The sequence below is a fragment of the Danio rerio genome, chromosome 22, assembly GCF_052040795.2.
Source record: "Danio rerio strain M-AB ecotype USA chromosome 22, GRCz13ab, whole genome shotgun sequence".
Taxonomy (NCBI): Eukaryota; Metazoa; Chordata; class Actinopteri; order Cypriniformes; family Danionidae; genus Danio; species Danio rerio.
The window spans coordinates 15,050,001-15,062,500 of record NC_141042.1 but is presented as its reverse complement, the minus strand read 5'-3'; the positions used below and the strand labels follow the sequence as shown (position 1 = coordinate 15,062,500).

The 12,500-nt window shown below is 32.8% G+C and overlaps 2 protein-coding genes across 4 annotated transcripts in view; one reads left to right on the top strand and one right to left on the bottom strand.

Moving 5' to 3' along the window:
- LOC147831535 (uncharacterized) overlaps nucleotides 1-12,500 on the bottom strand; it is a 600,059-nt gene that overhangs the window by 433,577 nt on the left and 153,982 nt on the right. The gene's annotated exons all lie outside the window — the stretch shown is intronic.
- lrp1ba (low density lipoprotein receptor-related protein 1Ba) overlaps nucleotides 1-12,500 on the top strand; it is a 458,912-nt gene that overhangs the window by 299,344 nt on the left and 147,068 nt on the right. For all 3 annotated transcript variants that reach the window (XM_087304094.1, XM_087304093.1, XM_087304095.1), the window contains one exon: nucleotides 10,347-10,472. In XM_087304094.1, coding sequence (XP_087160220.1) covers nucleotides 10,347-10,472 — 126 coding nt within the window. The remainder of the gene's footprint in view (nucleotides 1-10,346; nucleotides 10,473-12,500) is intronic.

Genomic DNA, 12,500 nt, shown 5'->3' with positions numbered 1-12,500 from the left:
CATTGCAATCAAAAATGTGCTTATAATGCAAAGTCAATGGGGCAAAAACAGCCAGCAGCATAATGAAAGGTTTAACTAAGGGTTAACACAAGGGTTAAATAATAAGGTTGCACTACAAATACAAATAGTGAAAATCGAGTGAGAGGTACATGTGGCTTTGTTCTTTATTTTGAATCCATTATGAAAATAATGTTAAAATAATGCCATTTCAGACAGGACCACTTTTGGCAAGTTAGGATGCATTGAGTGCCAAATTTATATTTGGCAGTATAGTTTCTAATTAGAGTTCTCGCTTCATGGTTATTAGCACATACAACAGTTCTGCTTTAACCCCCAGAGCCATAAGCTAGGCAAATACAGGAGATAAGGATTAAATTGGGTTGTATTATAAAGAATTAGTGTAGATCCAGGAACGGTTTTGCTGTAGCTTGTTGTGGAAAATGTCTGTCCTTCACCAGCGAGGTCTGTATTGGCTAGAACTTGAGGGCTTGGTAATCTGAAATGAGAGGAAATGACAGCCAGAAGGTGCACAAGTATATAAAGGGAGGGTTGCGAGCAGTTTGAGTGCACTTACCTGAGCTCTATGCCATGTACTATATATATTTACACCTACACTGGTCTCACGGTTCGATTATGATTATCATGCCATCAATTCGGTTAAATTCGATAACTCGGTGCATCATGGCGCATTGACGATACTTACCATACACAGTTTTGTTAGTTAGCTTTGTTTTCTTCACGTCAGCAATTCTTGTATTAAAATGTATAAATATATTTATATTTATATATAAATTGTATTACAATTTTGTCCTTTCAATACAAACAGTCAGATATATAAACTTTACCTTTAAACAACACAAGCATTTATAGCAAAAAATATAAACAAATATAAATATCCCGCTCGCTTTCTGATCCTTGTCTCTTTGATTGGTCACATGCTCCACAGCAAAGGTTGCGATTGGCTCTTGCGTGCTGCACTCTTCACAGATGAGTGACACTGATAAATGGCAGCGGCGATCACAGCTGATCCATGATAGACACGGTGGAAAAAATTCAATCTGCAACGTACGCTCGTGTCTATATCCAGAAGTATCGTTGTACAGCCTAGAGGAGAAGAAAGGTCACGCCAGCAGGTCAAGCGGGACACAGTGAGAGAGAGAAATGGAATTTACTTTCATTCTCTCAATCACAGTGAAATAGGGGCTTCTGCTGCAAGTGTCAGTGAAAGACTGTCCAGCAAACACACATTCAGTGAAATTGCGCACAGTTTCTGCATTTTTAAGTGGTTGGAGTGTTGTAAATACTCGCGCTTGCCTCTTTCACTACAGTAAGCTACGGCAAAATAGCGCATATGAGATAAATGACGTCACTACATAATAACCAGTTATGATTACTACTGAACCGATACCGAATTGTCCATTTCCGGGTCTATATATATATATATATATATATATATATATATATATATATATATATATATATATAGACCAGTGGGCAAAGATCTTTTCTGTGGAAAGACACTCATTTTTTTGGGGTTATTTTTGGTCTTTGATAATTATAAGTCTTTGTGTAAGTAATTGTTTAATTGTTTGTTAATAGTACATCCAGACGGTTGCGGTTGTTATCACAGAAAGAAGCATGAAATGTTTATCGCCAGCCCAATGTGAAGCAGAACAGTGTTTTTTAAGACTGAAGGGAATTATTCAGAGAAAACAACAGACTGGATGTACTTTAAACTGTTCTGAGACATAATAGTTTATTAATACTTTAATTAAATGCAAACCTGACAGTAATGGAAATGGATGAACGGAGCGTACACTAACATGCGTATTATTCAGCCACAAGATTGCAACAAACAGTCAAACACAGTAACCTACTGTACTTTAAGCATATAAATATGGATGTGAATGCATTGACTGATGTTCAAGATTAAATGCAAAGCTGACAGAAACGGAAATGGCTGAATAAAACACAAACTAACCTGCGTATTATTCACCCACAAGATTGAGGCGAACAGTCAAAAGCATGCTTTAAGCATATATTTATGGAAATGAACATATTGACTGATGTTCAAGATGATTTAAATTATCCCGATGAGCTTGTGTTAGTAGTTTCAACAGTTGTTTTCTTGGAGTAACATAGTTTGTAATGTTGTGATTCCAGACAGCCCGTGTAATATTTATTTGTTACCTAGTTTTGAAAACATTTCACTGATTAACAGTTTAACTAAAGTTACTCTCATAATTCATGCTGGTAGGTAAAAAGGTGGATAATTTGTTTCTATAACCCTTAAATCAAAGCATAAAAATGAAAAATAAATAAATAAATAAATGAACAACTAGAAGATAAACATTTCTTGGTTGATGTACTGGATGACTTTCAGTCTTGTTTGTATTAGTCATACAAAAGCTTGTTTATATTATTTGCACAAGGTGTCTGAGATGCTTACTCTGTGATGACAGCGAACACAAAGCAAAGTCACTGATGTTAGATGCGTCAGAAGGCACTGGGGGCTTTGTTTTTGATGGCTGTGTGCAGTGAAGCTAGAGCAAAATCAACACGCACTGACATGAGGGTCAGATAAGATGAACACAATCACAGGATTTACTGCTGACTCTATTTTTTTGTGGGACAAGCTGCATTTATGTCTGCTCGGAATGATAAATACAGAGACGAATCAAATTAATGAGCGTTTTTATATTACCAGGGAGGAAATAACCAGTGATTACAGAGTGATACATTTCCTTGTGTAAAATACATCATAATATCTTTGTGTCCAGAGTGAAGGACCCATTTTATGATTGTTTTTATAATACAGCCATATTATACTCTACATCTATAGATTCTACTTTCCAGATGTCAGTCTTTCTTTTGTGTGGATGGTGCTTGTGTAATTATAAACAATATCACACGGGTAGCAGTGCAATATGGCTGTATATCGGTACTGCTGAGTGAAATTGGGTTTATATAACATTTATAATCGTGTATAAATAAAAAAAATAAAAAAATCAAACACAGGGAGTCTCAAAAATCCTTTTGTATGAGGAACTACTTTCTTCCACCATTCATTGATTTACATCTGCAGCTGGTCAGAACAGCAGAAACCGTTGCTACTTCACAAATGTTACTTAAGGGCTAGTATTTCAATGTTTCTCTAACGTAATATGACAAAACAGGTAATTTTGCTCACATTTTAAGATTATAAGGCTGAACAGCATGAGATGCCATCTGTCTACAGAGATTTCCTAGTATTATGTGGTCTCTGTCGCCATCTTGCGGTGCAACATCAACCCTCTTTGTTCTGCTCAATGACAGGCTAATGGCTACCAATGCACTGAAACTCTGAAATTATAAATATTTAAAATAGGCACTATGATTTTCAATAAACTGCATCATGAGTTGCAATCTAAACAACCACATTCTTACCTAAAAAGCCTCAAAAGTACATCATGTTGTCCAACAGCTGCAATATTTGTCAAACTGTAGTTAGTTAGGGGGGGGGCTGAATTTAAACAAAACAAACTAAGTTAAACGGAAATTTAATTACTAAATTTAATTTGTTTCTGTAAACTCAACACATAGTTTGCAACAAGTTTGCAGACATCATTTTTTCAGAGTAAGTAAATGCATACATATTTGTATGCTTTAGACTTTCAGTTACCATTCTGCAGGGCAAAAAAATAAAGTTTAAATTATTACTTTCAATATTTGACCCTGAGAAAATGATTGTAGCCAATAATTCAAGTACATCTTGGCAACCTTCATTGGAAGCATTGAGACTGAGCCCAGTCCTGGCCACCGCTGCAAGCACATTTACATAAATTCTGTTTAGTGAGCATGGTGACTTTTACGTTTATATTCTCCGACCATGAAACTTGCACCTGCAGTGCTTGGTAATTGCATCTGTTGAAACTCACAAGGAGCAACACATTTCAAGTGCCTCAGGCGCAAATCTTTTAATGCGAAGAACCCAAACTAGATTCATCCGGGGAGTAAAACTGCACCGTGAAATTTACAGAATTAGCAGAATTTATACGACGTGACACAATTATAGAATGCTCACTTTCCACGCCACTTCCTCCCTGGCTTTCAATAGAGACATTTCTTTGTTCGCGGTTCAAGCCTCTGTGTTTCAAAGGACTCTAATGGAAGCAGCTTAGATGCTTGGCATCCTAAACCGCAAATGGAGATTTTCTCATCTCGCGTCTCTCTTAGGAGATTTGGACCTCCGTGGCCACTGTCCCTCCTATCTATATGGCACAGACAACTCTATTAAATTCGCTCACACTGTGCTGTAAAATACTGAAACACAGAGATAGGTAAACACATTCAAAGTCATTCCTATTTAATTTTAAGGTGCAATTAACAAACCAATAACTATGACTTTTTGTATCAATAAACTCCTAATTTGCTGCTAATTAATAGTAAACAAAAATGGTAAGTTTAGGTATTGGATTAGGTATGTATAGTATGATGTTTTACTGATAAACTGATAATATGGTAAAGAGTTAGTCAATCCAAAAATTAAAATTATGTTATTAATCAGGCTCGTAGCCAGCCTGGTGATTGGGGTGGTTCTTTTTTTCTCAAAAAGTGGACCTTTTTGCAGTTATACGCCTCATTTAGGCTTATATTTAATTATATGATTTAAATACTGCATTTTAGTGACATTTTAACACTATTTTAGCTGAAATAGATTGTCAGATTGTAATCATATATATGTACAGTCCAAACTTCATAGACAACACAATATCCAAAATAGGATTCAAATTCATTTTGAAATCGGTCGCTTTTGCTGCTTCACATCTTATCATTTGGTCTTTTTTTTTTTTTCTCAAGTATGAGGTCCAAAATTTAGAATAAAAGTCTCTTGTACAATGTTTTCTATATTAAAATACAATACAGTATTGAAACGTGACTTCACTTACGTCAGGTTGTATGTTTTCTTGCACAGCTGGATGTTGAACTCATGAAAAATAATTGTCTGCATTGGGCAAAATCTGATTAGCTGAATTTAACACCGAAGCAACACCCAAAAGAGGTTTCCACTTGGTCTTAAAACCTTTTTCAGTTTGTCATGTTCACTATTTATGATGCCACAGCTGTCAAAATAGGACAAATGAGCTCATGGATGGAACAAATGGGTGAGTCTTTCGAACCACCTGAACCCCCCCTGGCTACGGGCCTGTTAATTACTTACATTAAGGCGTACCAAACCCCTGAGACCTTCATTCATCTTCACAACAGAAATTGAGATATTTTAGATGAACTTCGAGAACTTTCTGTCCATAGATAACGAATTTCCCGATACATTCTGTCCATTAAAAAGGCTAGTTTTGGTGCACAAAATTGTTCTTGGAGCTTCGTATGATTACAGTTGCACTACTGAAGTCACACGAAACGTTATGACAATGTTTTTGGTTTATTTTCTGGACTTATCTATACTGTTGCTGTCTTTGGATACTTGGAGAGCTCCAGGATTTCTTCTAAAATATCACAATTTGTGTTCTGAAGAGAAATGAAAGTCTCAGTGGATTGAAATGGCATGAGGTTGAGTAATTAATAGCAGACTTTTCTTTTTTGGGTGAACTCACCATTAATAATAGGCATATTAACCAAAAATTGGTCCCTAAACTAAAGTGTTGCCAGTCATACTAACAACTGCAATGTCAAATCTTAATTTTCATCACCCGTATGTTGTTTAAAACCAGCTCTGCATTCTTTATTTCAAATATAATGGCATAATTTAATTTTTTCTCTGCTTCAAAGAATGGGCACCATCTGTAATTCCTGTTATTCCATCTAATGAAATTCCTTTATAATCGCTGGCCAGCTCAAATCTGCCATTGAGGAGTCCAAGCTATTTAAAGCCCCATCTCATAATAGGCAAAAGCCTCTCGGGATTGAAGCCCATGTCGCTCTGGTGAAAAGACGTTGGCCCAATGCACTCATCTGAATCCTCACCATTTGTGCAAGGGAATACACTCGGCCCATGGCTCTAGAGTCTGGCAGCCGCGAGTGTGTAGATAGGGCACGGTTCAGAGACCCGCGCTCCATGCCAGCGTCTGTGCCAAACACAGTTCAAAATCACACCCGCTGAGGAGCCCAACCCTCTGACTGCCACTGCAAGAGTGCCCTTCAAGCCTGTGTGTCAGTGTGTGTGTAAACGCTGCCAGGCAGAAAGTGTTGTGTAAAAGGACATCAGCTGCCTTAAGCTTCAGTCACATTAGGACAATTTTAATGAATTTTTAGCTGCAAAGAAATGTTGACCATGAGTGACTTTAGTGTGGTGATTTAGATTGTGATTCAAATTGATTTGTGCATTAGAATTAACATCTATATTAATTAAATCTATATTAAATGAATAAAATTAAATCTATATCACAAAATATAACTGTACATCCATCATGCCACAAAGGTTTTCCAGGATTTGAATGTGAATTGTTAATCAGGATTGTGATTTAGACGGTAATCCAAATTAATAAATCCAGATTATGTAAATCTAGATACTGTTTGATCTGGAAATTTCCCTTTGGAACCAGGTTTGAATTGAAATCTTATATTTTTATTTATTTTGAATTTTATGAAATAGAATGTTTCTGTTTAAATAATTCTCCCACCTTTTTCCCTCTACATTATATTGTTTCTCCAAATACAAATTTAAATCCAATCCAAACACCAGTTACAATACAAATGTTGCTCTGAATTTAAATTCACTTCTAAATTACATTATATTGTTCCTCCAAATACAAATTTGAATCCAATTCAAAACCAGTTTACAGCCACTGCTCTAAAATTACGTTCACATCTAAAAAAACATGAATTTTCTATGAACATAGATTCAAATCAGATACATTTTGTAACCTGTTTTTTAATTTAGATTTTAAAAATAGATTCAAACAGTTTTATTCAGATTTGTTTTCTAAATATTTATTTAGACTGCTTTTTGGGATTTAGAATTTGTTTATATAAATAATCTCTGTACATTTTTTTTCTCTACATTATATTGTTTATCCAAATACAAATTTGAATCCAATCCAAAAACCAGTTTACAGCCAAATGTTGCTCTGACATTGCATTCAAGTCTATATTACATTCCATTGTTCATCCTAATTGTAATTTGAATATGAATGAAAATCAAAAACCAGTTTGAATCCAAATTTGTCTCTGAATATCCTTTTGGTACCAATTTTGAATTTTGCTTTTATATTTACATTTAAATTACTGTAAAAACAGATTGTAATCTGATCAGATCAATTTTAAAACCTGTTTTGAATTCAGATTTTAAAAATTCAACATATTTTATTCAGATTGTTTGCTCTAGATATAGAACTCCGGAACAACTTTTTGATCTGCACTGTACATCCTTTTTTTAATCGAGATTCATTTTTGACTCAATATAAACTGTTGTCATTTAAATCCATTTTAGGTCCAGATTGTAATCCTGATTTTTTTAATAAATTGTAAATACTTATTCCAGATTTTATGATTTAGAATGTGTCTTTAAATGATTCCTGAACTTTTATTTGTCTATATTATACTGTTCGTCCAGATACAAATTTGAATACAATCCAAAACCAGTTTACATCCACATGTTGCTTCAAAATTACGTTCACATCTATATTACAATATATTGTCCATTCAAATTGTTATCTGAATATGAATCTGAATCAAAATCCAGTTTGAATCCAAATTTGTCTCTATTTATCCCCTTGGAACCAGTTTTGATTTGAACTTTTTTTGTCATTTAATTTATATTTACATTTAGATTACTGGTAAAAACAAAAAAAAAAAAAAGAAAAAAAGATTGTAATCCTATTTAATTTTTCTATGAATGTAGACTCATTGTAATTCAGATTCATTTTAAAAATATTTGTAAAGTGTATTCAGATTGTTTGTTCTAGATTTAATATTCTGGAATAACATTTTGATCTGTATTGTACATCCATATTGTAATCGAGATTAATTTTGGACTGAATATAAACTGTTATCATTCAAATACATTTCGGTACCATATTGTAATTTTTGCATATTTTGAATGTAGATACTAAATATTTATTCTGGATTTTATTATTTAGAATGCATCTATATATATATATATATATATATATATATATATATATATATATATATATATATATATATATATATATATATAAAAATCTGGCACCTTTTTTCTATACATTATATAGGTTATCCATATTCAAAATTTGAATCCAATCCAAAAACTAGTTAAAATTTAAATGTTGGTTTGAATTTACATTATATATATATATATCAATATATTGTTCACCCAAATTGCAATTTGAACATGAATCCAAATCAAAAACCAGTTTGAATCCAAATTGGTCTCTGGGTATACATTCTGAATATAGTCTTGGCAGTTTATGATTTAGATTCTCCTTGATTCCAATAAGGAATTCTGAAACCGGTATTTTTGAGTCATATTAAACATATGAATTTTAGCACAAATACCTTTTACTCTGAATATAGATTCTAAATAAAGATTGTGATCTTCATTTTAAATAGAGATTACAGATTAAATGCTTGTATAGAAGAAGGAAGCACTGCTTACACTGTTAGACATGATAGACATTGTATTACTGCAGTAACTTACTGGCAGCACTGTTGCCATTAAGTTACCGCAACTACCTCTTTACAGTAACTTACCTGTAAATGTATTTTACAGTAGCAGGGCCCTACCACAATTTCATTTTACAGTAAAATAGCCTTACTGCATTTTTTTTTTTTTTAAATGTCCTTTACAACATTTTATGTTTACAGTATGACAAATTGCACAGTACATTTACTGTTTTTTTTTTTTTACACTAGCAGTACAACACCTTTATTTTCAGTATTTACTTTTAAACAGGGCGGAGTTGGACTCCATTTCAGCCCTGGAGTTTTAAGCCTTAGACCGGCCCACCTCCATTCACGACTGACTATATTAAAATAACGTAATTTCCAATTTAGATTCGAATGACAAGTCTTTTTCAAGGAAATAGCTGCTTTAGAACTTTAAATGTTTTTTCATAAATATGTGAACATTAAAGGGTAGCTAAATCACCAAATTTATAATTTAAAACATCACAATGTCCTTTCCTGCAATATCTGAATATATATTCTGTTCAAAATTCTTTATAGATATCCAGTCCTTTGTAATGGTGGTCACACACACACAAAAAAAAAAAAAACAAATAAAATATGAACACCTACATAAATAACCCAAACAGTATTATATGTCTCAACACTAAAAATTAAAAAAATAATAATTTACTCAAGTGAGGTTCCAACTCGGGTCGGCGGCGTCATAACATAACGGGCTGAGCACTGGACCACAATTGAGCTGTTATGCTGGCACTATTGGAATAGAAAATAAGCATTGCACTGTCAACTGCAAGACTCTTTTAACCACAGTAATGCTTTCTATTGATCTTTTTCTCCCCTTTTCAGATTTCTGATAAAGTTATGTCAGATTTACTAATGTAGTGAATCATCTGATTTTCATTGATCAGGTGTAATATTCATTAATATTAATTATTCGAATTCTTATATTCACTAATGTGTCGCTGTTTGGGGTCGAATTATAGTTAAGTTACATCATCATTAACCTGCAGGCTGCATTTTGCTCACGGGGCTGCGAGAAAATAAATTAAAAAAAAAAAAATTTTTTTTAAAAAGTGCGACTGCTGAGAGTGCAAGCAGCTAGGGACACTGGCCCTCGCGGACAAAAAAACGAACTGGCCCACCAGAAAAAAAATTTCTGGTCCTCCCGATTAGCCAATCCGGGCCTGCTTTTGAATTTAGTAAACTCCAAACAAGTGACTAATTTTTTTTTTTTAATTTTTGTCCTTAACTACAGTAGCGGTACTTGGTTACTTTTGATTACAGTAGAATACTGCAAATTCCTAATATGCATTATGTTAATGTAAAAGCTTTAAAATTACTCACGATGCTTGAATGAATGTATGCAGTATTTTACTGGCTATTTTTTTTATGTAAATAACTGTAAAATTGTGCCAATGTCCAACAATGTATCTATAAGCCAATTTCAAACCAAGCAGCTTTCTGTAAGGCATTATGTCATATTTGCGCAATGCATAAGTAAAACTTGCATTAGGAACTTTTTCATAGTCATGCAATTCAGTTTTTTTCTGCAGCTTTTTCCCACAGAACACAATTTAAGACCCTGTCAAAACATCATTTTTCCATTTTTCTGTTGTTCCTTCCTAAAATGAGCATGGCGCCAAATGCATGACTTGTTTTAATTCCTTGCTCTAACAACAAGCTGTAAAACTTGTCAAACAGTCGGACTTGTTTTCATGAATTTCTCTTATTACTTCCAGGTGAGGCGTCACCCTGCAGCGTAAATAACGGAGGGTGTCATGACCTCTGCCTTTTGACCCCTCTTGGTGTGGTAAACTGTTCTTGCCGAGGGGAACGGATATTGCTGGATGATAACAGATGTGTATGTAAGTCCCGTACCCTCTCTATATCTATCTCTCATTTTATTGGCCCTTTTTTTGGTCAACAATTTACTGTTATATGGCTAAGTCTGTTAGTATTGAGGCTGTCTGTATTCTGGCATGTTCCATTGACTAAACTAACCGTGAAGCAGTTTGTTGGCTGACTGTGTCTGAATTAAAATTCAGAGCGTTCTTTCAGATCTGTGGAGTTTCAGGTCTGGAGGCTGATAGCTAAGATAAGGGATAAAACAACCATTTTTTGCACCGATTTGGCCAAGAAATCCAATACTGAAGCTGTGGCGCAACAATATTATTACTTCAGGAATTTAGCTCTTCTATAACATTTTGTTTAGGTCACAATTAAAGGTGGTTACAAACTAAAAACTAACCCTATTAGCTTAGTAAACTATTAATTAGCTTTTTATTACTAGTAAGTAAAGTAAGAATTGGGTTTAGGTTTTGGGTAGGATTAGGAATGCATAACAAGGTTATACTTTACAACTACTAATGAACAGTTAATAGCTCATTAATAGGCAGGTAATAAGTTAGTAGCATGAATTGTGTGCTAAATTAAAGTGTGACCAGTTCTTCTACTTGAGAACTTGGGAAAGTTTCTTTCTGAACTGAATGACCAGATTGGAATCGGAATGGAATCCTTGTTGTTGTTTACATTGTAAAACTAGATTAAGATTTAGATTGATCCAATTTATAATAATAATAATAATAATAATAATAATAATAATAATATTAATAATAATAATAATTTTGCTCTGAATTTACACTTTGGAATGATTTAGATTGATTTGGGAGGTAGTTTTGAATTCAAATGTTGCTTTAAATTTAAGTTGTAAATCTTAGTTGTAAATATGTCATTCTGGAATGACATTATGATCTAGATTGTACATCTAGATTGTAATCCAGATTAGTTTTGCTTTGATTAATCTCTCATTGTCTAACATTTGCATATTATTTTGGAACAGTTTTAAATTCAAATTTAAAATTCTGAAACCAGATTGTGGCATATAATTTACATGCCCATTCTTATTCAAATTAATTGTGAATTTAGTTTGTAGCTTACAACTTGGACTAATTTTGAATATATATATATATATATATATATATATATATATATATATATATATATATATATATATATATATATATATAGAATGTTAAATAAAAGTTCTGAATGATATGATTCATGTGTATTTTTCTGAATCTATAACTCTGAAAGCAGATTTTGACATATGTTTTGCATATTAAAATTTTTATTGTGAATTCAGATTGTGGCTTATACACATGGACCAGTTTGAATTCAGTTTTTTTTTTTTCTTTTTCTTAGAATGTTAAATATATGTTCTGAATGATATGATTATTTTTTTTCTGAACATATACTTCTGAATGAAGATTTTGACATATAATTTAGGATCACACTGTAATTCAAATTAATTGTGAAATCAGATGTTGTGTCTTACATTCTTGGACCAGTTTTAAATTCAAATTTTTGTTTGAATTAAATTCAAATAAAATTTAAATATAGGTTCTGAAAGAATTTATTTAAATTCTTTTCTGAATATATAATCCTGAAACCAGATTTTCCCGTATAATTTTGCATTCACATTATAATTCAAATTAATTGTAAATTCAGATTGTAGCTTACATTCATGTTGGAACCATCACAGTCTGAATTTTGTTTTACAAATTCCTAATGTAATTCAGATTTCAGCTGCTCTGAAGATAGACTCAAGTCTGAATTAAAATTCAGATTTATTCTGCCTAATAGATTATAGATCCAGACTGTGAATAAGATTTACTGTATCTACTTTGTAGTACATATTTTCTTTACTTTAAATTAAAATTATATGCCAAGAATTGTGTATTTGAATCTGGATTCAGAGTATGATGCATATTATAAATCCAGATTGTGGTTCAGATTTAGTTCCAATGTACATTCTGATTATAATCCCACTTGATTGTGCTGAGTAAAGACTCTAAATTTTGATTGTGAAGCAGTATAAATGTATTTAATATTCA